At 42.6% G+C, this 26,088-nt stretch overlaps 2 protein-coding genes across 2 annotated transcripts; both read right to left on the bottom strand.

Annotated features, from left to right (window-relative positions):
- Nucleotides 1-584: 584 nt before the first annotated feature.
- grk7b (G protein-coupled receptor kinase 7b) lies at nucleotides 585-5,194 on the bottom strand. Its single transcript, XM_061073492.1, has 4 exons — nucleotides 4,598-5,194; nucleotides 3,725-4,162; nucleotides 1,763-2,034; nucleotides 585-912 (listed from the first exon to the last, which is right to left on the bottom strand). Exons 1-4 carry the CDS (start codon nucleotides 5,192-5,194, stop codon nucleotides 585-587), a joined length of 1,635 nt encoding a protein of 544 aa, XP_060929475.1.
- Nucleotides 5,195-7,112: 1,918 nt separating this feature from the next.
- Nucleotides 7,113-9,321, bottom strand: rnf7 (ring finger protein 7). The gene is made up of 3 exons (XM_061073141.1): nucleotides 9,099-9,321; nucleotides 8,910-8,957; nucleotides 7,113-7,572 (listed from the first exon to the last, which is right to left on the bottom strand). Exons 1-3 carry the CDS (start codon nucleotides 9,265-9,267, stop codon nucleotides 7,454-7,456), a joined length of 336 nt encoding a protein of 111 aa, XP_060929124.1. The 5' UTR covers nucleotides 9,268-9,321; the 3' UTR covers nucleotides 7,113-7,453.
- Nucleotides 9,322-26,088: the final 16,767 nt, after the last annotated feature.

Below are 26,088 nucleotides of genomic sequence, written 5' to 3' on the forward strand. Positions count from 1 at the left end.
ACTTCACAGGCTTCAGCACTGAGGTCGCACTGTCCAGTCGTCTGAGCCAGAGGCATTCCCAGCATTTCTGTGACACTTTCAGTCTTTCTAACAAACGTGGCACATTACCGCACGTACTGATCATAATCTTGCTGCTGATCAGCCACGCACGGCCATGATTGGGTCTGTTTCCAATCACATGTAAAGACTTGGTCCTGCCAACTTGGCTGAGTGATGTAATGGAAACTATGAATGCACCGGGGTCTGCTGTCTCACCAGGAATAGAGGGCAAAGTATAAACCGGCCCTTCCAGCACAATGTCAGCGTGAGTTTCCATCCAGGCATAAGACTGACAATAATTTCTTTGAGACTGAGATAGCGATCGTCCCATCATGTTTGGCTGTGGCAGAATAATACATATGATTTAATTTGTGTGAGTAAACTTAAGGATGATTCATCTTCAGTGCAAAAGCTGTTTATATTTTTTTGAAAAGGCCTCATGTTCCTAATGCATAATGCAGTCCAATATCCAGGCACTTCACTTCAAGTATTCAAAACTGCTGTTGTTTGGTCCATCACCACATGTCAGTCAGGTGATGAGACGTCTAACATATGACGCACATCCTGGACGTCCACATGCGCCCACAGTTGTGTCCATTCGGCCCGAGGTCGTTCAGCTGGTCGAACACTCCGCTTTCAATCATTTCCTTCTGCCACTGGATGGCGACTGCACCTGTGCTGAACGCCATGAAAAAGGTTTCGTCCCTGGCGTCAAAGTCAACGTCCTGGACCTCGGAGGTGTCCACGAACTTGTCTGTGTCCCTGGTGTAGACCACGTCGGACTTTGGTACCCAGGGGGGGTCCACCAGCCCCGCCTCCAAGCGGCGGAAATTGATGTTCTGGAAAAACACATGGTTTCGTGGGTCGCTATCACTGGAAAGACAGAATACGGAACATATGTTCAATGACTGAGATTGAAAGTTGTGATATAAAGGTGAAAAAATGTAACTGGGCAATAATATGAAAATTAAATTCACTCACTGTATAGATGTCTTCAAAGAGTAATGAAAAAACAATTTGTTTTACAGCAGTAAATAGAATAGAATAGAAAAACACAGCTTATAAAATACATGTGTCGTTACCACTCGTGTTACTGTCACACAAGTTTGTGATTGATCAAGACAGCTTCACTGAAAACTCAAGGACAACTTCTCAACTATTAAGATAGTGGTGCACAGTGTGACATTGAACTAAATAATAGCCTCTGTTGGTGCACAGTGTGAAGGATGGATGGATGGATTCATTTCAGTGACCCTTTAAGCTGGCAGGAATATAGTTCTTCATCAGCAGACTAACCTTTTTGGCTTAAAACCAACAAATATACCTCAACTCAGATTCTTAAATGTTAATAATGTTCAGAGGACTTGAAACTTATAACTCATACTCAGACTCATAAAATATGAGTCGGAGGTGTTAAATAAACCAAATGGGAAAAGGCCAATAGAAGATATTTCTGTGGCGCAGAACTACAGTGTTTTTCTTTTTTTATCTCTCCTGTTCCTTTAATCCTTTGTGACCCTGTCAGGGTGTCCTGACCTCCAGGGTTCACCTGTCTGGACTTTAACTTAGCTTTGTGACCCTGGGCCTGTTTCTCTACAAGTATCTTACATAGGATAAGCATACTTTTTCACAGGTGCAAGGGAAGTTATACATTTTCTTGATGTAAGATCGGAAGAAGAACCACAGGTGACAGACTTTATCTCTCAGAGAAGCTTTTACTCACCGAGACCCGAGACGAATCTCTACCTTCCTCTTGAGGAAGTGGCTGATGATATCTTTGGTGGCGGCATCAAAACGTTTGTGTTCAAACTTGCAGTCGTCCTCCAGAGTGCGACGAGTCACCTCGGTGTTCTGCACCTTCTCTCTGAAGTCTCTAAAAGGCAAACGGGCAGCCACCATCTCATAGATGCTGCAGCCCAGAGCCCACCAGTCCACAGATGTCCTGTAATACTCCTGCTTCAGAACCTCAGGAGCCATGTAGCCAGTCGTACCAGCCTAGCAACACACAGACGGGAGAAAGCGCAAAGCAATGATAAATGAAAGCCTTGTCCATACCTCTGGGGTATGACTTGAACAATCACATTCACATCTGAGGTTACAAGGTGAGAGGTAAACATCCTTTCACATTTATCATGTTGTGTACAAAAATGATTAGGGATGGATGGGGGGAGGCAAAAGGATGAGAGTTATGTATTTCTGCTGAAGAGAGTTGGGAAGGGAGGGTGTATTTCTTCAAATAAAAATATATGATATATAATTTCACTGCAGTGGCGCCATCTCCTGATGGCTACTGCACAGACTCTGGCTCCAAATGTGCAAGATGGCAGCATTTGTATGTGCTTAATCTTCATATTGGATAGAGGGAAACATGGACACATGTCCCCATCTTTATTTACAGTCTATAGTCCGGACCCTCTCAAGAGATTTGTAACAAGCAGCATAGAAAAGCAATAAAAAACATTTCTACAGAGACTTTCATCTATTCGTTTCTTTTTTAATTACTTAATAGTTATCTCTATTTAGATCTATAGGAACATAATTAATAAAATTAAGGAAATAAGGAAGAAAATAACTCTTTGAATGAAGAAGTTTCAGCCACTAGAAGCATTCAACTGGTTATGAGGGGCCTCAAGTAGACATTGCTTTATTTTGGGTCACAAACCAGAGAATTTGATAACCATTGTTACAAAGTAGTTCAAACAGTGAAAAACTAAGTTTCAAAACAAAGCACACTGTATATATGTATTCATATGGGATCGTAAATATCACTGTGAAATAATCTCAGAGGTGGACAGACATGTCTGAGACCTGACAGAATAATCTACTTTAAGAATTTAATTTTAGCATCACAGTTATCAGACTATCCTGACCAGCCTCAACTCGATGAAGATCAATATTGACTAATGAACAATGGAAACACAAGGCATCTGACCAATTAGACCTTATAGTTCACTCTGTAGTGAGTGAAGCCCTATTGAGAATCACCTGACTCATCTCTTTGGTCTTGTGTAAGCTATATCTGGTACTAGCAAAGCAAAGTTCAGACTAGCTAACGCCAAGAGGGTCTGGTCAGTTTTCCACGGATTTCTCCGCCAGTGCAGCCTCCAACTGGGGTCGAGGTCAGGCACCTTTTAATGAGATTAATTGGGTCAGACAGGGTTATTCCCTCTTTTCTGTCAGAGCAGGACTGAGGGCTATCATATCTATTCCTGCTAAGCTACTTATAGAGGCGGGCTGAAAAGTATACTATATATTGGAAATAAACAGTCAGCGAATATTGTTCATGTAACCAATGCAGTAAATTACAGAGCCGATTTTCAACCATGACCTGCGGAGGAACTTCGGAGAATTGGGTCCTGCTGTTTGGTTTGTGTAACAGGTAGAGGCAGGATGTTATGTATTTATTCTTTTGCAGATATCAGGTGTTTTTGTTTACAGCACATCAACACTGGCGTTTTCTCTCATCACCACAAACTCTCTTGACGTCTCAGACTTTCTGCGGACTTTATACCAGGGGGCCAGGGTGAGAAAGTCTGAAGAAACTCCCATACACACACACACACACAAACAAATCTCTGCAATTCAGAGCATGTCTGACAGCAGCTCATAAGTTATAACCAAGCTATTTTTTAAATGGGAACAGTAGGTTTAGTAGGTTAATCTAGGGCCAGGTCACTACACTGACCTTCTGGCAGATCGTTTTGCCTTTAGGAAGCTCCACGGCCAATCCGAGGTCCGACAGCCGACACTGTCCTTTACTATCCAGCAGCACATTCTCAGGCTTCATGTCCCGGTACACTATGTCCATGGAGTGCAGGTGAAGGATCCCTATGGTTATCTGGGCCACGTAGTAAACAACGCGCTCCATGCGGATGCCCCGCTCCCCGAGCTCGTAGATGTGAAACCTGAGGTCCCCTCCGTTCATGAGGTCCATGACCAGGCACAGGTGGGTCCTGTTGGCATAAGCGTAAGCCAGGTTGACGATGAAGAGGCTATTGACCTTCTCCAGGATCTGCTTCTCCACGAGAGCAAGCCCATTTCCGCCTTTCTTCTTCAAATGCCTCTTGTCCAGTTTCTTGCAGGCGTACATTTGTCCTGTGAGCTTCACCTGCACCGCACGCACCTGTCACACAGACACAGAAACATGACTTCAGATGTTATGGCAGGGATCCTCTTTCAGTGAGTTTAAAAAGGAGACTATGAAGTGAAATAGTGTTACATGGCTAATCATGGCCACAGTAAACACGTGACATTTGGTAAAACTTAATATAGCAGTAGTACAAGTCAATGCAGTGATGTTAACATCTATATAGAAATATAAAGCTATGGTGTGCTAATGTGAGCCTTCACAAGCTACTGCTTCAAATGTATCGAATTGTGTGCATTAAATTGATCACAGCCTTTAATTACTCAGGGATGCAACGATAAAAGTTTTTGTTTTCTTGTTACCCCTTGTATCCTATGGATGGAGGTACGGGGATTCAAACTTTAACTTTAATTTGTCACCTTGTCTGCAGATTTACATTTTTATCCAGGTGCCCAAACGCCTGCTACCTACCTCACCAAAGCCACCTTTCCCCAAAGTCCTAAATTCATCGAAGTTTTTGTCACTGATCTTCTGCTTTTCGTACTCCTTCCATTGCAAGAACTTATAAAAGAAAGGGCTGTTCAGGTATTCACAGAAAGGTTGTCCCTTCAGGAAGTCCCTTGAGGCTTCTTTCAACTGGTCCGTCATCGACTCATCGAAATTCTTGCATGATAATTCCTTGCATCTCTTTGCATTCTCTCCTGTGAGAAAGGAGAGAAAGTGCCTAGACTCAGGTTGACAGAACTTGGCGAGGATGCTCCGTTTTGCCTTCTCCTTGGTTTCATCTTCCGCAAAGCTCCAGATGCTCAGCTCCTCCAGGAACTTAGCTGCAACCTCATACTGTGGGTTGCAGGTCTGGAGAAACTGTTGGAACAGCATCCTCCCAATAGGCTGCTGCTCACAGAGGGACTCGTACCTACTATCTGCAGCTGCATGGAGAGCGTAGGACTTTGGTCTTGGCAGTGTGAGGCTGAGCATGTGCTTCCTCAGCTCACTGCGGTCGAGGTGCTGAGCCTTCAGGTAGGCCGTGTTGGCCACCAGGTTGTTAAGGCCCACCAGGTCATCCATGCTGGACGTATCATGAAGCATATTTGCAGAGGCAGCTGGTAACTCCAGCCCTACAGTCGACTTATCCACAGGGTCCATGTTCATCTGAGAGCCTTGAGCACCTGCATCATCCGCTACCTCTTGAACCACGCCTCTCAGAGCATTAAAAGTCCCAATGTTCTCAGGGATTTGTTGGTAGCTTAGTGTCTTTGCGTGCTCACTTGTAGACGGCACTTAGAGAAAGCGACTTGTGCGGTTTGAACTTAAGAGGCTTTGGGCTGGTCTATTTTTAGGAGATGCAAATTGCCTGGGTGCATCAACTGTGGAGGGAGCATGACTTGATAGGGTGGCAAATCCTGACCTTAACCTACAATTAAGATAGATTGTTACGAATATAAAAAAGCAGACAAGATAGCATGTACACTATACAATGTACACCTACACCTCATGACTTTAGCAGGACGAAGAATTCAAACTTAACCAGTTAAGCCCTAATTGGTTTAAGAAGCCTTAAAATGATTTGACCGAGCAGCCAGAAGAGAGAGGCAAGTGCCCTAATACTCTTGCCTGTTAGCTGCTCAGAACAACTATTTCACCCTGAGGTCCATTTAGACACTGTTCTGGAGCTTTTATCTGCACGTGAAAATCAGGAGCTGAGGACTTTAATCAGGTGTCAGGGCACAGAAATGTTTAAATTATGAAGATCACATGGTATAACCTGACAGCTCCAGACCAGCTTCTAAGTGGAGCTCAAGGTGAGATGTTGTCTTATTTCTAATAATGTTGTTCTTAAGACTAAAGTAAAAGCTGTGCTTTAGGGGAAAAATAAATAAATGTTAACGAAAATATGTGAAAAAGTAAAACCTAGACATGCTACGAATACAAAGGAATCATTCTTGACCAGGCAAGGAGACACAGATCTACAGGAGTCAGGGAACAGACTTCACCGATTTAAATAACAGCCTAAAGAAATAAGCTTTTCCTCAATTCCTCTGCAATCCCACAGTGGTTCTGCAGTTCAAGTAGTGCACTAACTGGTGCCAAAGTAGACCAGTAAGGGTGGTATGGTGATTCTTAAATATTATCTCTACAGATGATGTCACTGAGCTGACTCTATGCTCTGACCAGCCCTGCAATGCTGCAAGCCAAAACCTTTTTGATTAACATATGACCACTGAGGTTAACTGAACTGGGTTGATTTAAATGTCTGCTTACTGTCCACTGCCAGTTACCCATCTGATTGAAAGCAACAGTGCATATTATTGATAGAAAGATATAACGATGGTATTTCTGGGGTAAAACTGGCCTAGTAGCAGATAAAACACTTTCTTGATGACAATTTCACATTTCATTTACCTATTTAAAAAGTGGATACAAATTGCTTTGCCTGTACCAGTTGGTTCTTGAAACTCACATAGTACTGGTGAACTGAACCAATTCATATTTTGGATACATTAACAGTATAGTCACTTTCCAGTTTTAATATTGTGGCTGGTAGATGTGTAAAAATTAGTTTCCCACAAAATCCTTTCTTCATTGCACAAAAGTTTCATATTTTTGTAGTCTCAATCAATCAACTCACTTTAATCAAAGTATAATATATGATTTAAGTATAAGTACACAAAAAATTCAACACAAGCAGGTGTCGTTGAAAAGTGTTGACATCAAAATCTGAAATGTTTGTTAAAAAGAATCAGTTAAAATGAGTCTTGGCGAGAATTAAATGTCAGATTTCTGTAATTTCAATGTTATTGACTTTTGGGGTTGCAGACAGATTTCTGTCTGAGGCAAAAAAATATATTTCCATTCCTTAACCAGCCAAATCTTGGCAGGTGAATGTGTTGCACTTTCCTGAATATAATCAAAAACATGTGTTGTAGAATAGTTCCTCCTTCCATAAATTCCCCCCTCGGAAAATACTAAATGAAAACTACATATGTTTACAGCTATTCACAATTCTTTATTTCTAAAAGGGCAGGTCACATAAGATGATAAGATAAGTGCTGATCACCATCACAGACAATAATATAACGGGACCAAACACTGCAACAACTTTCATCCATATCTTCATGACTCTTGATCCCTCCAGCCACATTAATAACAAGTCTGTGCTGCTATTTCCATCGCCCGCCTTCAACACCAGGACGACAGGAACATGCAAGTAGGAGGGACAGATGACGACGTCTGTGGCTCTACACCGGACGCTGCAGTGATCCATGCCAAGTCTGTCACCACGCTCGGGTGCGTGCAGGTGAAAGTCAGACCACCTGGTCGTGGAGCTTATTTGCCGATTCTCTGAACCACCCAGTCCTGCTGGCAGAGGGGACAGCGATTGTTCTGCTTCACCCACAGGGACATGCAGCAGTTATGGAAGGAGTGGTTGCACTCTCCCCACACAACTGAAAGACAGAGGAGTGGAAACATAGAGAGTTAGGCAATTAAAGAGTACAAGGGTTACACAGACCATAGTAGTATAAACATATTTACTTTAACGGTACATAAACAGATTCACTTTTGTTTTAACTTTTTCCAAAAAGCACATCATTTGGCATCTACAATGTGTTTTAGTCCAGGCAAGCAGCACACTGGGACAGTGAGGTCTTTTATATATTTGATTTAAAGCCAACATATTATTATTGTATTAAACTACTTCTAACCTATACTCAGTGAAGTAATTTGTGTGCTGACTGAATTTCAGTTTAACTAGTCATTGAACAGTTACAGTAAGAATGTTACAATATGAACAAGTGTAAAAGTAAATATTGAAAGTGAACTATTGAACATATTTTACTCATATATAAGAAGGTTATGTTTCAATCCCCTGTCTGCTGGTTGGTTTACTTGTTGGTTTGTGTGTTTGTCAGCAGGATTACACAAAAACTACTGAACAGATGTTCACAGAACTTGGAAGGATGAGACACGAGCCAAGAACTTACTATAAATAGTGTGTTCTGGAGAGGTTACGAGCAATATTATTTAAAGTTGCCCCATTGGGCAAAACAAGCATGCATTGGAGGTTAAATGTGTTGTTACAGATATCTTTTCTTGATCATTTGATCAAATATCATTGTGATCGTAAACTGCAAGTAATAATACATAAATGAAGATATGAACAGGCTAGAGAAAGAAGTATGTAGAGAAACAATGGAGAAGTATTTATATCGCAGTGAAATAGGAATACCACTGTCTATTTGGTTACAAGTAAAAGCCTGCTTCCAGAAAATATAGTTTAAGTTAAAGTAGAAGTATCACAACATACTTTCAGGTGGAATAACATGGTATCGTATATATAATAAAAGTCCTCTCCTAACATATGATAAAAACAAATCATGACTTCTTTGTTGACCCTCACTTCTGTTAATAATCTAACTCTGCAAGGATTCTGGTAACAAGGTAAATGTGGAGTAAATCGTACGATTATCCACCTGAAGTGTTGTGGAACTTAAGTATTAGGAAGCTGTTACTCAATGTACTCGAGTACAACTACAGCACCTATGGTTTCGTCAATTACAGTAGCTGAGTAAATCTACTTAGTTCCTCTTATAGCTTCCTGTTGATGTGAGATAAGGATCAAAACATAATGACAGTTGTAATCAAAGCATCTTCCCGGTGCTGTCATCCTCTAGTTTTAAATACAGAAGCTGGATAAGCAGCCATTAGCTTGGTGAATCACTGACAGCTCCGTCAGAGCAGCTAACGTTAGCCGGGCGATGCTACAGTGCTAGCAGGGTCTTACCGACACAGTCCTCTTGTTTGTTCTCCGCCTGACACCGGAGACAAGCGTCTGCGAAGGAGATAAACAAAAACACGCAAGTCAGCGTCAGGGAGCTGCAGTTTTACTGACTCGTATGTTTGCACTAGCTTAGCATTAGCCCGTAGCCGAGCTGAGCCACGCTAAGCTAGCCGAGGACCCGCTGCCACTCACCCATCACCTGGACCCGACAGATGGCACAGGTGTCGCATTCCACATCCCAGCTCCACATGGCCACCGCGTTCCACTTCTTCAGGGAGAACATCTTGTCCCCGCCCGACTTGGAGCCTGAGGAGGTGTTGTGTGAGGAGAGAACCAGACCCGGCTCCTCACCGTCATCCATCTCTGCTGCTCACTTCAGTGCGCAAGGCAACGTTAGCCCGTTCAGCTAAGCTAAGCTAAGCTAAGCTACACAAGATGGACGCAGCGGCTCGGTGATGCTAGTGCTAATCATGTGGGGCTAATGCTAGCTGGTCTTGTCTCCATAGCAACAGGAGAGGGCGCTGTTTGATTGGTTCATAAAAAAATATACCACTGAGCACTTTATTAGGAACACCACACTAACACTGCTGTTCCTTTATTTGCTCTTACAACCGTTTCAGGCCTTTTTTCCTCATTCTCTGATCCATTTTGACACATTGATGTCTACGTTACATGATTTCTGCATATTATATTAATCCCTGGGGCGAAATTGGGTTCTTGTTATACTTGTGCCAGCCTTGGGTAAAAATATATACACACCAACACAATTACAATGCAATACAAAACAAAGGCAAGTGTATAACCTTAAAAAAGGTTGTAAAAATATTCATATAATAATACAATATATATAAGAAGAATTACAGAAGACCAGGCGAGAAAGTACAAAAGCAGTTTTTGGCATCTTCCAGAGTGAGGTACGGTCTTACTAATGCAATGTTTCTTTAATGCTAAAAGGCAAATCATTGTGACATTGTTTATGTGTGAATCAAAATCTAGTTCTGAGTAAAGTGTAACACGCAGGTTCTTCACTTTTGATTTGTTTTGGTGCGCCAGACTTCCAAGTTTGCAAATAATCTTTTGTCACTGATCATCAGTACGATTAACAAGAATTTGATCTTCGTTTTATTTGAGAAAATTGTTGCTCATCCAATTGTTCCACGCTGGAGATGCAATTTCTAACTCTATTTTGAACATCAGAGTCCTCTGGCACTACAGATAAACATAATTGAGTGTGATCTCAAATAACACCTATGCTATCTAATTTTTAATTCAGAATAATTGTGCTGCATTAAGCGCTCCTACATTTTTCCACAGCCAATGACAAAGCGATGCAGGTTAACAGAACACAGGCAGTGAAACAAAGAGAGTGCGAGGAAAGTGGAGAAAAGTTTGTGTTGAGGATAGATTCAAAATAATAAATTCAAATAAATCCAGAATAAACACCCTGTGATCACATGCTCCTTAAAGGTTCCATTTCCCAATTTATTTTCAGTCTTTGGTGTGTTTGTGCCTTTAAGTCGGAATATAGAGAAAACGTCTACAGTGTACACAAAGTTTGTTGTATTAACCCTTTCATACACAACATGGGTCAAAAGTGACCCGGTGGAGTTTTAATTGTAAATATCTTTGCAATAAATTTATTTCATCATTCAGAATTCCAGGAATCCCTCAATGAACTTGTTTTTGATCAACGCAAATTCTTATTCTTACTTGATGTAGTAATAAAAAAAACTGTTTGAGTTCAAAAATTAAGACAGAAAAATGGATACTTTAATGGATACTCTGTAATATTAAATGATTAAATAAACATGCAAAATGAATACGGGTCATTTTTTACCCATGTTGTGCCTTAGAAGGGTAGTGATACAAAAATGATTTTTATTGAAAAAGTAAAAAAAGGACAAATGAAAATAAGAACTTTTAATGATAAAAAAACAACTTAATTGAGGAATTCCTGGAATTCTGAATGATGAAATAAATTTATTGCAAAGATATTTACAATTAAAACTCCACCGGGTCACTTTTGACCCATGTGTGTAAACTTGAAGTAAAAATACAAAAAAATGTTTAGTTCATAAATTGAGAAAGATAAAATGAAAATAATGATTTGTGGTAATCAAAAACAAGATATTTAATGAATACTTTGAATATTAAATGATGAAATATATTGATTTCCAAAAATATAGCGAGGAAACACTCAGCCGTGCATGAAATACCATTGTAGGTCAATACGGGTCATTTTTTACCCATGTTGTGCCTTAGAAGGGGTTTGCATAGCTTGTGTATCAAAGGGTTAAGAGAGTTTAAACAGCGTAAAAGCAGCAGGTGTGCAAGGTATATAGATAATTTAAAATGTCAATCACAAAAACGTCTTCATTGGCTAGAAAGTGGTGTTAGGCACTTGTGGGGGATGAACATACAGTTTACAAGTCAAAAGTACAATTTGACAAATGAGTTGACATATTTAATGATTTGTGAATTTCCAGCTTGGCATGATGTCCAGATGAAAGAAGTACTCTTCCATTAAACCATATGAGAGAGAGAGATAATATGCATGTTTAGAACAATGTTAAATATACCAAACACCCTAAAGGGCTGATCTCAAACCATCAGCCTGCACAATGTTATTGATTTATAGCACAATACATCTCCTCAGCTTGAAAAATAAGTTTCCCTGTAACCAGCTCCTCTGAAAGCCTTCCTTGAGATGTTTAGGGGGAGCTCTAAAAATGGTTCACTGTTGTTTCAAAGATTAGATTTTATTCTATGAACATTAATGTTCCCTGAAATAAAATATATATATGTCAATTTTGTGTCTTTATTCACTCATGTATTCAATTTTCCGAACATCTGTCTCAACTGACTAACTTTAGCATCTATTCTTGTAGTGTATTTCTGATGTGGTATTTCTGACGTGCAAGCGTTATTGGGGGTACAGCCCACTCCCAAGTCTCTACCACCTTTAGAAAAAAAGTTATTTGAGAATATCTCCTTTGCCTGTGGGCTGCTAACACTAACCATAACCCTCACTACAACCCTAACCCTAATAGCAACCCAAACTCTAACACTTCACAAATTGTTCACAAAAACAATTCGTAACAACTCGTAGAAGCTCAGGGATGGGACCAATCGATCGGGACGGCCCACATTAGTGGGGGTAGAGCCTACTCGCAAGTCTCTACGACCTTTCTTTATCCATAACCCTAACCCTAATTTCTACCCTAACCCTAACACTGCACAAATTGGCTTTTTCCCTTCCGAAGGTCGTAGAAGCTCGAGGATGGGACCAATCGACCGGGAGTGCTCGCATTAGTGGGGGTAGAGCCTCTTCGCAAGTCACTAAGACCTTTCTTTATCCATAAGCCTAACCCTAACCCTAACCCTAGCCCTAATCCCTAACCCTAACCCTAATTGCAACCCTAAACCTAACACTTCACAAATTGGCTTTTTCCCTTCCGAAGATCGTAGAAGCTCGGGGATGGAACCAATCAATCGGGAGGGCCCGCATTAGTGGGGTTAGAGCCTTCTCGCAAGTCTCTACGACCTTTCTTTATCCACAACCCTAACCCTAACCCTAGCCTTAAACCCTAACCCTAACCCTAATTGCAACCCTAACCCTTCACAAATTGGCCTTTTCCTTTCTGAAGGTCGTAGAAGCTCGGGGATGGGACCAATCGACCGGGAGTGCCCACATTAGTGGGGGTAGAGCCTACCCGCAAGTTTCTATGACCTTCTTATCCATGACCCTAACCCTAGCCTTAAACCCTAACCCTAACCCTAATTGCAACCCTAAAGGCTCCAGTATGCTTCTACGTATCCGTTTCTCGGAGAGTGTTGCACGGAGAGCGGAGAGTCTTTTTATTTTTACCTCTCTGTCGACTGTACCTTGAAAACAATTCACCGCCAAACCCATAGGTGGCGCAACGGAAGACGTGCTCAGAGAAGCCTACCCCAATTCTGGGAAGAAGAAGTCCACGTGTGTCTGTTTACCTCTGTCGCTGGCCTCCCACACACTGAACCATGGCAACTAACAGAACTAAATAAAGTGACACCCAGCGGGTCAAAATGCTGATGTTATCGTTTCTTAGCGCAGCGGTTCTCCGGTCTTGTTTCCGAACTGTGTTGCTGATTCCACAGCTTGAATCTGCTTGAGGCTACACGGAGCTAGCTAGCTCCCCTCCCAGCTTCCACACAGTCAGCAGGGACTCCCGACACTAACTACTACCCAGTGTTTGCTTTTAACCTGACGGTATTATAGAAACAGTGTCATGATAGAAGTGGAAATAAAGTCATGACGGCGGGTTTTTGCACCGTTACCACCGCAGTTAGCATGGTGGCTAGCCCGCTAGCCTAGCCCGCTAGCGCCGTTTTGAAAGCTCGTTATAACCGTATGTGACCGTGCACACATGCCGTCAGTGCTCTCACGAGCCACCGTCAGCTGGACAACTCCGCTGGCTTAACACACATTTCACATTAATCGTAGAATCGTAGTTGTGTTTGGGTTTATTGTGAATCAGGAAGTTAGATGTCCGGAAATGTGAAATCCGGAAATGACGTCGTAGGGATATGATGTCGTTCGCGGACCAATCACAGCCAAGAGCTGTCCGTGGGGTCTCCGAAATAAAGACGGACAGTTAGAAAAATCAGAGGTGTACGAAAAGCTGTACGAGAGGGCGTTCCATGACGGATAGGGTGGTCTTATCTATCCGTTTTAGAAAAGACGTACAAGCATAAATTGGCCTTAACCCTAACACTTCACAAATTGGCTTTTTCCCTTCCGAAGATCTTAGAAGCTCGGAGATGGAACCAATCGATCGGGAGTTCCTGCATTAGTGGGGTTAGAGCCTACTCGCAAGTCTCTACGACCTTTCTTTATCCATAACCCTAACCCTAATCCTAGCCTTAAACCCTAACCCTAACCTTAATTGCAACCCTAACCCTTGCACTTCACATATTAGCTTTTCCCCTTCCGAAAGTCTAGAAGCTCGGGGATGGGACCAATCGATCGGGAGTGCCCGCATTAGTGGGGGTAGAGCCTACTCGCAAGTCTCTACGACCTTTCTTTATCCATAACCCTAACCCTAACCCTAGCCTTAAACCCTAACCCTAATTGCAACCCTAACCCTAACTCTTCACAAATTGGCCTTTTTCCTTCTGAAGGTCGTAGAAGCTCGGGGATGGGACCAATCGACCGGGAGTTCCCACATTAGTGGGGGTAGAGCCTACTCGCAAGTTTCTATGACCTTCTTATCCATGACCCTAACCCTAACCCTAGCCCATAACCCTAACTTTTTTTTGATAAGTGACTATTTTTTTTAACGCAAATGCTTGCTTAAGTGTTTAACTTTGTTTTCAAATAGAAAATTAGGCACTTCATTAACACCCTGAATCCCTTTCTCTTAAAAAACACTATATTAAAATGTTCCTTTGTATTACAGTTGATTTATACCTTTTATATTTTGTCCTTTTTTGTTTATCTGTGTGTGTGTGTGTTTGTGTCTTTAACTGTTTTAAGTCTGCTGCCACCAAGTTTCCCTCTCTGATTTATATTATCTAACAACTGTTTATTCAGTGTTTTCAGTTTCAGTTTTTAAAATAACACCACTTACGCATGCTCTGGAAAGAAATGTAAACTGACGGAGGGTTAACCTTTGGAAACTATGATAAAAACTATTTGAGCTTAAGATTTAATTTATAATCGTCAGCTCATTTATGTAGAGTTACAATATGCTTTCCATACATCTAATATATGAAGTGTGTAGAGTTTAATGAGGCAAATGTTATAGGTGCTGAAGGACCCACCTGGTTCATAATCAAAGTAATGCTTCATCATATTACTGATCTCATTCGGATGTGCACATCCACACTAATAGCCTATACAACTCCTCACTGTTGCTTCGTTTAAGTCTGGCATTGGAAGTCTTCAAGCAACTCAAACAGAGACTATTAGGAGATGCTGCAAGTTTAATTTTAGTTACAAGTTGTTCCCCCTCATCATCAGTCCAATCAAAAAAAGATACTCGGTCTTACTTCTCCCTGTTGCTCCCTGCTTCATAGCATTTTCTGCAACTAAGAAACCAGCTGTAAAATATAAAATCTGCTTTTTGTCTGAACTGGAAAATGCATTGTACCAGAGTCCATGACTGGTCATGTGACATGCATTATCAAGTGTGTTAGTATGGGCTAGAACACTTTAAAACACAATGCATTGATGTAGATGAAAGCTGAAGCATTCCGACCTTTGACCTTGAAGCTCAGCGGTTGTATCTGACTTTCTTTTCATCAATTCCTCTCCACTGATCTCTGCTCGGTCTCACCTTGGTGTATATCCTCTAAAACAGGCCTCATCACTAAGCGTGTGTGGAAACTTTATAAACTTTTAAAAGCCTGGGTGATTGATCGATCTTATGTAAATGATGATTATAAATAACCACATCCAACAGCTCAGCTTTTATACCAACCTCCAATCTGATGCAGTACAACTGCACCGATAAGGAGATTTTAGAGAAACAGCCCCATCAGTGATAGATGTAAAAACAGGCCCATACAAGGCAAAAACGGCTTGTGTTTGTGAGTGAATGTGTGTGTTTTGTGTGTGTGCGTGTGTTTAGCGTGTCAGTGTGTGTGTGAGTGTGTGTGTATGTGTGTGTGTGTGTGTGTGTGTGTGTGTGTGTGTGTGTGTGTGTGTGTGTGTGTGTGTTTGCTGAACTGAAACAGTTGTATCAGTTTGCGTCTCAGTGGGGAATCACGATTAAGGACTTGAATGACGGATTTTGTTCATGCTAGAATTTCCCTCTCGGTGACGATACCCCAGACGAGTCAGATTGGATTCACTTTGTGTGACGAATCTCCTCAGGCAGCAACCTTGAGGGACAACAGGTCATCCAGCTGAAGTGCTGTTCACCCTGCCATGTTTAATACTGTATGGCAAATGCTGCTTCACCTTGAGACAGCTGCACTCCATGCACATAAGGGCTGTACTCAACCTGGAATGAATCGAATCAGACTGTTCAAAACAAGTAGTTGATGAATCTTTCCTGCTAGATTGTTCATTTGTATTTGGAGGATTGTTCAGGGTGACAATGACAATGATTGAATATGTGTGCAAGTGCCACTGGGTGCTAATTACGCAAATGATGCATCAGAAATGTGCAAGTGCTTTTGTGAAAACACTTTTTCTATCCGAACGGCACAGCCTTCAGAGGCAATTTGGGGTTCAGCATCTTGCCCAAGGACACTAAGGCATGCTACAGCCGCTTGCATGATTCTTTCTAAGACTTCCCTGCTTCTCATCAGCAGACAGGATGAATTGACGACAAGTGGATCATGGGGAAAAGTGAGGAGCGCTCACTCTGCAGCAACTTCTGGCTTCACACTGACAGACAGAAAAAGTGATTTGAATAATCTTAACAGTTACCTACTGCTGTTCACTTTGGCTCATCCTGTGGAGTAGAACTACTTATTTTACTTCTTTAAAATTCCTAGTTTATAGCAAAAAAGTTGTGCAACATTGCCTCATATGTTCAATGTAACCATATATATTACTGTAAATCTCATTTTAGTATATAAAATAATATCAGCTAGTCAAATCCTCCAGTGGTCAAAATGGTTTAAAAGACTTTGCAACAGTCTACAGAATTTTAACTCTCCAATCCAATCCCCCTGCGTAGCTGAGCCACAGACAGAGGTCTGTCCTTCATCCCCTCAGCCTGCACAGTCAGCACTGACCCCTACCTTTCCCCCAAGACCCCTCAGACAAAGTGCAGGGAGATATCAGGCTCTCATTACCCAGCTGAATAATTTACGGCTGACACTCCATCACTGACTTATTCACTTGACCTCAAAGGACACTGGGGGTGTGTGTTCAGATATCAGGAGGATCCTCAGGCTGCACAGCTTGACCACACGGAGTCATGTAATGGACACACACGTCTTGATCCAATATGTGCTGATTAAACCAATCATGGACCCAACTCAAATTGGCTGGTGTTACATGTTACATAATAAAGTCGCAAGTTTATTTCACTGCTGTGTGCTGCCAGGTTTTTAGTGATCGTTAGCAGCTCGGTCGTGCTCTTGAGCCAAACACATTTTGAGCCATACACTTAAAGTAAATCAACTAAAACGTTGTGAATGCTCCCAAAAAGTGAAGCCATAGGACCTCGATCGCTCGCTGGTTGCTGGCTGCAGCAAGCTGATAGATCCTAAACCTGCCTCCATCAATGTTAGCGAATGTAACGTGTACCAAACTAAAAAAATCAAGGTACACGTGATATAAGTTTTTCTCAAAGATAATTTCTGACACTTTAGATCACACTGATGTTTGCTTGAGTGTTCATGTTGTCCGGTTAGTTTGGTTTTAATTGGTTATTTCCTGTGATAAAAAAATGGGTTGAAACATCATGATTGACAGCTGAGACTGACTCATGATTGTGTGACGAGTGAGTGAATCACTGCGCAGACTCTGGCTCCAAATGTACAAGATGGCAGCATTCGTATCGATAGTGAGGGGAAGTGGAGATGCATGGTCCATCTTTATAGATACTTTATTTATATTACAGTGTTTGACATTTACACTATAACTTTTCTTTAGTTTTCACTTTGTTGACATGAAATCTGCGTATCTATAAAGTTCAAATAAGTTGAAACAAGTTTTGACCTTTTCCCACAGCATTGATTGGGTGAAATAAATTATTCAATAATGTCACTTTTTTTTTGTAACTCTGACTTACTGATATTTTCTATTCAAAATGCGTATCTCAGTTACATGTATTCCTCGGTCCTCTGACCTTAATGACTTGACTGACCTGACTTGACCCGCTCACATTATGTTAAACATTTTGATGAAGGTGAAAAGTGACATCCAGTTCTTCTTGTTTCACGGCATCAGCTTCCTCTCTTCCTGTGGCTCAGACAACAGTCTTAACACTTTACTTAGTCATCGAGAATAGTTAATGAGCTGCACACTGGGTCCAAATTATCTCTTTGTCTCTTCTCTTCTTCTCTCTCCTTCCTTCTTTAGCCACTCTCCTCTTCGTCTTATAACACACTGTATTTGTGTGTGTGTCTCATTAAAAGGCCACATCAGCCCCCCCCACCCAGTACCTGACATGAATTAGCATCTCATCAGCATTCAGTCCTTCCGTCTTCACCACCTAAACGATGATTGAACGAGTGCATCTCGCGGGTCCTTCCTCTCACCTTCAGTTACCACACTGTCCTGCTCTTTGAACACGGCTCTGCTTTGCTGTTCTGTGCCCCTCGCTCTGGTGCATTCAGACAGGAAACCAAATGTATGCATGGCTGCAGGATATTAAACAGTCAGCTTCAAAGTTGTCAGGTGGGAATCAATAAAGGCTCTTTAGTGTGTGTGTGTGTTTGTGTGTGTGTGTGTGTATGTCAACTTTGAACTTTAAGCAAGACAAACACAAAACCGCACACAAAGCCTCTGTATCTGAAGCTACATGTTAAGACTACATTTAACCTATGACATCCCACTTTATCTCTGTTTTCTTTTTATATGTAACATGTTTTGTTATACATTCAAATTACTATGTTACACATGTTAAATGTTATGCTGTGTATATATTTAATTGTATATATAATATACTTTAAAAATCTCATATTATACTTATACACTTACATCATACATTAAAATTGTATGACTTAGATAACTATACTACTAAGTAGGACGCCCCAAAACACTTGACATATATGAACCTAGGCTTCTCTATATTTGTGCTCAGATATTGTTTGCACAGACAAATGTCTGTGTTTGAACATTGTTATGTCTTTGCAAGGTGTAAATTTGTGTTTCTCGCACACCGACGAGGAGTCTTATGACACTAGGAATGGTGTTAAGTCTTCCAGACTCGGAAGTGGTCCTGAAGGTGTGTAAATATAGAGTTGTTGCCGGTATCAAGTCTGTAGATGAAGATATACAATGTGTGTGTGCCAGTGTGCATGTGGTGTGTGTTGATGATTGTTAATAGCTTCAATTTAAAATGTGTTTATTGCTTGAATTTGGGCTGATGTTCCTTTTGTTTTTAGTTTATTTTCAGGTTTGGCTGCTTGCATGCCAAGGTGTATGCACTTTGTATGTATTGTGTCTTATGAACTGTTTCAATGCACAGGACGCTTCTGTGTTTTATCACATATGCAGTGTGTGTGTGTGTGTGTGTGTGTGTGTGTGTGTGTGTGTGTATGTGTGTGTGTGTGTGTTTCGAGTGCTTGTGCTCATTGCCGACACCCTGGCATGTTTGTCTCCCTCCCTTTAGGCCAGTGCAGCCTGTGACGAGACAAGGAACCCAGGATCCTGTTTCAGGCTGGATGAGGCTATAAGAGACCAGAGATCACACTTCACAGACAGAAAGAAAGACAGAGAGACAGACAGAAAGAAGACAGAAAAAACAGACAGAAAACACTTGGGGGAAGATAAAGCAGAGTTCAGAGAGCTGAGAGCTTCAGAAGATGGTCAGAAAGTTGAGACGGAGCGCTGACTGAACTCACAAGCTTTTTTTAGACACGCATCTCTCTCTGAAGCTGGACTGATCGGTCTCCTGGAAAGAGGGGGACAAGGAATTGGAACCACTTGGAAACTTTGAAACTCTTCCTCTCCACCCGGTCCCCTGAACTCTGCCCTTAAGGGGAGAGGGCATCCTCTGGGGCCATGCTCGCCGTCCGGAGCAGCGGAGGGGGGCACCTTCCGCCGCACATGCAACGCAGGCTGTCGGTGGCCTCTCAGGGGGGCACAAGAGTCCACCGCAACAGCATCCAGGATGCCAAGCGCACTTCCTCTTCCGAGAAGCAAGGGGCGCAGCAGCGGCACAAGGCCAAACTGATCCGAGAGGTGGAGACCACCTGGTACCTGAAAATGTTGGGACTGGGCAAAGAAGAGACAGTGGCACATAAGACTGGGATGCCCTACAGGTCAGTCAAGCCCTGTGTGTGTGTGTGTGTGTGTGTGTGTGTGTGTGTGTGTGTGTGTGTGTGTGTGTGTGTGTGTGTGTGTGTGAGAGAGAGTGAGAACCTAAACAAACACGTTATGGTGTACTTGACACATGCACACACAAACACACACACGCACACACACACACACATACACACACAAACACACACACATACGCACACAACACACACTCTGTAGCTCTGAGGACACTCATTAACATTATCCATTCCCTAATCCTAAAACCAAGTCTTAACCCTCAAACAGTCCTGTGAAGTTTGTGAGGACCAGCCAAAATGTCCTCACAATGATGGTGTTGAACACACACACACACACACGCACGCGCCCGCATTCAGACGCAAACACACAAGTATTAAGGTATCAAGGGCTTTTTGCTTCTCGACACATCATTAACACTATGATTACTAAATGTGTTGAGTGAGTGTGTGTGTGTGTGTGTATGTGTGTGTGTGTGTTTGTGTGCGCAGCGTACAGTGAATACACATGGTCCCTGCATGTTTGCTGACAGATTACTCAAGTATTTTTGGGCTGGACCATAAGTGCTATTAGATGACAGGTGTGCCCCCCCCCCCCCCCACACACACACACACACACACACACACACACACACACACACACACACACACACACACACACACACACACAAACACTCCTGTCCTATCATTTTTTAGCATTGTGGGTCACAGGTGTCACACTGGTCAAAATGACCCCCGGCCCGGAGTTGTGTCACCTGATCTTGACATAATGTTAATAGACAGCATCTGTCTTGCCGCATTAGCTCGTGTTGACATCTTCTAACGCCATGGTGACAAAACATATGGAGAGCTGGAGAGCAGGGGTTTGAATCGGTGTCTTGATGATTGACAGGTAGGATGCACCAATGGCTTTGCTTCTGGGGAATGAGACAGGCATCGCCGTTTCCACTTTTGGAAGTTGGAAATATAAGTGCAGCAAGTGTCGGTCATCTTTTACGTTCTCCCCTCTCCCTCTCTTCTAGTTTGTTTCTCACACATGGATATTTTTGGCATTGGGTAACCCCCCCGCCTCCCCTTTCCTCGCCATGTATTCCCCCTCCTCACTCTACTCTCCTTTCTTGTCACTAAACGCCTAATCCGCTTGTGTCTCATTCCAATCATCCAAGCCTGCATCCATTGGTCTGCAACCGTCTTGCCTTTCTCTTTCCCTCCTATCACCTCTCTTCCTCCTATCAGCTCCTCTTCTTCCATCTCTCTTTTTATTCTCCAGTCTCCCTGTTGGTTTTGACTCGGTTCACTCTCCAATTTAGTCAAAACAAAGCAGAGCGGGGATAAGAGAAAGAAATGCTGAGCCCTTCCAAGTATTCATGCATCCGTTTATTACGTGGAGCAACACCGCACGGCAATGCATAATTCAAAAGGATTTCCATATTCCAAATGTGTTTTTTTACTAATCAGAGAAAATGAATTGGCAGAAGGTAACGGGATCATCACCGTGTGAACTGACAGCGAGATGAGCGACGAGATAATTTGCTCACAACTTCAAACTGTCTCCTGTAAACGGGCTTCGGGAGAGTGTACCCTCCCTTCACCTCAACAAAGATTTTCTGGCAGCTGAGTTTATTGGAACAAGTCACAAGTAACACAATACATGCACAGATTTGAATATCTATGTGTGTGTCACCTGAAGCAACTGTTGTTTGTGTAGTGTGGGATTAATCAGCAGGATCAAGATCTGTGAGTTCGCATTAGAAGTGATTAGATGCTGAAATTTCAACGATGTTATCTTTCATTAATATGAATAGTAACTCATCAGAAGACAGACTGAGGATTCACACCACCAGTTTACAGTGTGTTCATAGTAACAACATATCAGTTTTGTGATGACCACGTCTATAACGCCCATATCTGTCTCCAATGACTCACATTTACATGCAGCTGTCCTGCAGAAGGACAACAAGGTTCGGTCGGGGTCCTTCCTTGTGGAGTTGTTATGTTCCCCCTGTGTCTGTGTGGGTTTTTTCTCCAGGTGCTCCGGCTTCCTCCCACAGTCCAAAGACATGCAGGTTGGGGTTAGGTTGAATGTGAGCACTCCCCACAGCTTCCCCATGACCCTAAAGCATAGGCAATATAGATAATGGAGGGATGGATGGATGTTCTGCTGTTGTGATGTTCCCCTGATACAGGTTTCGTAAGCCTTGGCGTTAGAGCGGGCTGTCCACCAACTAGAAAATGAATGGTTCAATCACCAGCTGCTCAGTTTCGTGCGTCAAACAGTCCTTGGGCAAGACACTGCACCTTGGCCTGTGTGCTGCAGGGAGAAACGTGTCACATATATGCACTGTATGAATGTGTATGTGAATCAATGAATGGCACAACTGTACTGTAGATAGCTTTGAACTGTGACCAAGACTAGGAAAGTGCAATGTATACATGCTTACCGTTAATAACTGAATCTTTGTAGCAGTTTTTTCAGATATTTTTGATCCATTACAAAATCATATATTAGGTCAGACCACACCTTTCTCCAATGTCAGCGTTCACTCACCTGTTAAAACACTCGGAAAGGTTTAGTGAGTGCATCTTGCATAGTAAAAGGACTGCAAACACTGTGTTTAGTTATTTCAGATGTGGTTTGGAGTTGTTATTAAAGCTTGGTGACATGTTGGCGACTGCACACTTCACATGCTCTTTATTTATGGGCTCATAAAGATACGATGAGAGCTGCTCACGAGCTGACAGACAGACTGACTGACAAGGGCAAGTATGGCACTAATAAAAAAGACTACACCGCGTGAATCACTTAGCACGACCTTCACACACACACACGCACACACACACACACACGCACACGCACACGCACACGCACACGCACACGCACATGCACACACACACACACACACACACACACACACACACACACACACACACACACACACACACACACACACACACACACACACACACACACACACACACACAGTCTGCCAGCTCTCCTCTCTGGATGCCAAACAGCAAGCGATAGCTGGACGTCCTCCCTCTCATTTGAATCTGAACAATTGCTGCAACTTTTATCAAAATAAAAAACCTGGATCTCGTGAGTTTGGATCTGGTTTCATAAGCTAACGGCTGTTCCGAAGCTGTTAATATCAACGGCTGTTAACCAACACCTTCATGGATCGATTGGTCCTCAAAACTACATGCAAAGGCTCCCTCTAACACTGTAGTTTTATTTCCACTGATAAAAAATCTCAAAGATCTTATCTTAACCACTCAATATAACACCCTGTTATTCTTAGCCTTTTTCACAAACTAGTCTGCCAACAGCTCCAGGGTCTTACGGTAAAAGTTGACTGGTTGAAATTATGGTGGCAGCCATCGGTATTGCTGGCCCTTCTCTGTCTGAGGTGTTATATTTCCTTATAACACCGCAGACAAAGGTGTGGCAACACGATACAGCTGCATGGAGAACAAAAACACATGTACTATTAGACCTTGATGGATGAAACGTTGGGACAATGCCCAGATTGGTAGTTTGCAGCCACTGTTTTGCTCTTGCACAGGAGCGTGCTAAAAGTATCCATCTCCCAATAGATCAAAAAATAAGCACGATTTTACCCAGCACACGCTATAGTGACCATGTATTTATAGAGTCTGTGTAATATAATATCATCAGCCTCACTTTGCTCTCAGCATTAAGCTAGATTTTTAATGATAATAACAATGGGATTTAGTGGAGAATGTAGGGCAACACTCTGGTGTTAAACAGGAGCAGGACAGTCCCTGAGGGCTGGAGACTGATCATTGGGATAATTATTGCCGCCATAGAGTCGGAGGGCATAGACAGAGCTTCCACATTGCAGCAAACAACAGAGAAATAATGTTTTTACACTGCACATAAAAGTGAAAATGGAAAGACTTTAAAATGTAGCCATGTGATAGAGTCATTTAAAAAAAAAACACAAACAAGGTGTGCTGTGTTGTGCCATATATGTCAGGCTGCTCTACCCGATCTGGTTCTATCGAGCTGTGCACACTGGATAATTATCAGACATGTGCAATCATCGTATGGGGATTCACCCACTGGAGGGCGTGCATGTGTGGGTGGCGGGGGCAAAATGAAAGAGACTGAAAAAGAAGGCTAATTAGTCTCAGGGAACGTGAAGCTGACAGGGGAAAAGAGACAAAATAGGAAAAATACACTGACATTTACAGGAAGAGAAAGTGAGACAAGTGATAAACAGACATAAATACAACGACAAAGGGGACTGGGAGCAAAGGAGATTCACGCGCATGTTAAGGGAAGAGGATGTCACACCTTGTGAAGCCCTATGTGACAAATTGTGATTTGTTAATATAGTCTATACAAATAAAACTTGAATTTGATTGATTAACATGCATACCACCACCAGTGTTGGGAAGGATACTTTCAAAACGTATTCCGTTACAGAATACAGAATACATGCCCAAAAATGTAATCTGTAACGTATTCCATTACATTAACTAATATGAGTAACGTATTCTGAATACTTGGAATACTTCCGGTTTGTATTGCATTTTTTAAGTGTATGATTGCGGCGTTGTTATAGTCAGTGGAGCAGCAGCAGTTTAAACTCTCTCTCCACCGATGCTGCGGGCCCGCTGGATGTCCGGCTCCCATCCTCTCCCACCTCTGTGCCGGCCCCACCGGACGCTGAAGGACCCCCCCCCCCCCCCCCCCCCCCCCTGCGCCAAGGCTGCCTCGCGCAGTGCAGCGATCGTTTCGGCGTCGAGTCTATTTTTTTTTTCGCTTGATGCGAGCGTATCGCTCAAGGAAACACACTGAAAAATGATTTTAAACGATATTGATGACATTTTATATGATATAAATGATAAAGCATGCATCCCATAGTTTGTATTCCCCTTCTGTTGTCCTGGAGTTTTAATTTTACCAATTTTACCAATCACATTATTAAATGCCCCCCTCTGCCCATCCACTACAGACACACAAGCAGTCATAAAGATAAAAAGAGAGGGGGGGGGGGGGGGGGGGCGGAGAATACGTAATTTACCCTCGACACCCGACATTGAACGGAGCAAACAGCGGAGAAGTTCTTGAAGATAGATGACATTCAATTGGGACGCTGTTGCAGTTAATGTTGGAGCAACAAGTGACCATATGCTTTTATACTTCTGGGTCAACGGGTGATATTATTAGCGCTGCCCGGCGCTTCAGCGTCCGGTGTGAACCCGGCGTGCCTCGCTGGTCTCCTGCAGAGCCATGACAGCGGAGCTCTGGAAGCGCAGGTCGGTCTTCTCTCACCAGGTGCTGGAAGGGCAGCTTGCGGATCAGCAGCTCCGTAGATTTCTGGTAGCGACGGAACTCTCTCAGAGCCTCGGTCCCGGGCCTGTAACGGTCCCGAGCCGGTCGCGGTGAGGCTCTTTCACGCCGCCGGGGTCCGGGCGCTCTTACGGCAGCCCTGGTCTCCAGCTGCTTCCTGGGGGCTTTGCCGCCGGTGGATTTACGAGAGAGTGAATAAACTCGAGAAGTACCGTCATGTAATCCACTGATTTCAACAATGTAACTGTATTCTGAATACCATCTATTTATTTTGTAACTGTTACGGAATACAGTTACTCATAATTTGTATTCTAAATACGTAACGCCGTTACATGTATTCCGTTACTCCCCAACACTGACCACCACCCACAAATGGACCACGCCATTGATCAAGCGTGAATTGGCTTTGCGTGTAAGGTTGTGTATGTGTCTGGTGTCTATGAATACACTGTAAACACACACTGGGGTTACATAAGCTCAGTGGACTTTCCTGCTGCCAGACAGGATCAGTTTTTCCACCCATCCTGTCGGACAATGGACACAGCTGCCCCTCTGCTAACCTCCCTGTCTGATTCTACATGTTTTGAGTGTGTGTGCATCTACACAATGCACACTGATAAAGAAAAACTGACAAAAGATGTTACCTGAGAAAGAAACTCAATCCTGACAAACAAAAGTTAGACTGAGACTGTACTCTAAAGTAGAGGATGGATTATTGTATATTACACTACTACATTAGTTACAGACACAAGTGCGTTATTGATTTCCGTAATGTGTGTAAAATTGATTCATACGATTTTGGGTCATTTCTATTTCATATTAATTTTGGCTCTGTATTTGTGCCCATGTGTTGGACCCAAGCAGCAATTGCCAAAATCATTCCTCACCATTCCCGTAATCCAATTGCATAGCGGACGTGAT

Source organism: Limanda limanda, chromosome 6 (assembly GCF_963576545.1).
Source record: "Limanda limanda chromosome 6, fLimLim1.1, whole genome shotgun sequence".
Lineage (NCBI taxonomy): Eukaryota > Metazoa > Chordata > Actinopteri > Pleuronectiformes > Pleuronectidae > Limanda > Limanda limanda.

Excerpts from the sequence above, each read along its gene's own strand:
- grk7b (XM_061073492.1), bottom strand. The coding sequence starts at position 5,194 with ATGGATGACCTGGTGGGCCTTAACAACCTGGTGGCCAACACGGCCTAC. Across the intron at positions 2,035-3,724 it reads GCAAAACGATCTGCCAGAAG|GCTGGTACGACTGGCTACAT; the intron begins GTCAGTGTAGTG and ends GTGTGTTGCTAG. Across the intron at positions 913-1,762 it reads GAGATTCGTCTCGGGTCTCG|TGATAGCGACCCACGAAACC; the intron begins GTGAGTAAAAGC and ends CTGTCTTTCCAG.
- rnf7 (XM_061073141.1), bottom strand. The coding sequence starts at position 9,267 with ATGGATGACGGTGAGGAGCCGGGTCTGGTTCTCTCCTCACACAACACC. Across the intron at positions 8,958-9,098 it reads CTGTCGGGTCCAGGTGATGG|ACGCTTGTCTCCGGTGTCAG; the intron begins GTGAGTGGCAGC and ends TCTCCTTCGCAG. Across the intron at positions 7,573-8,909 it reads CAAACAAGAGGACTGTGTCG|TTGTGTGGGGAGAGTGCAAC; the intron begins GTAAGACCCTGC and ends TCTGTCTTTCAG.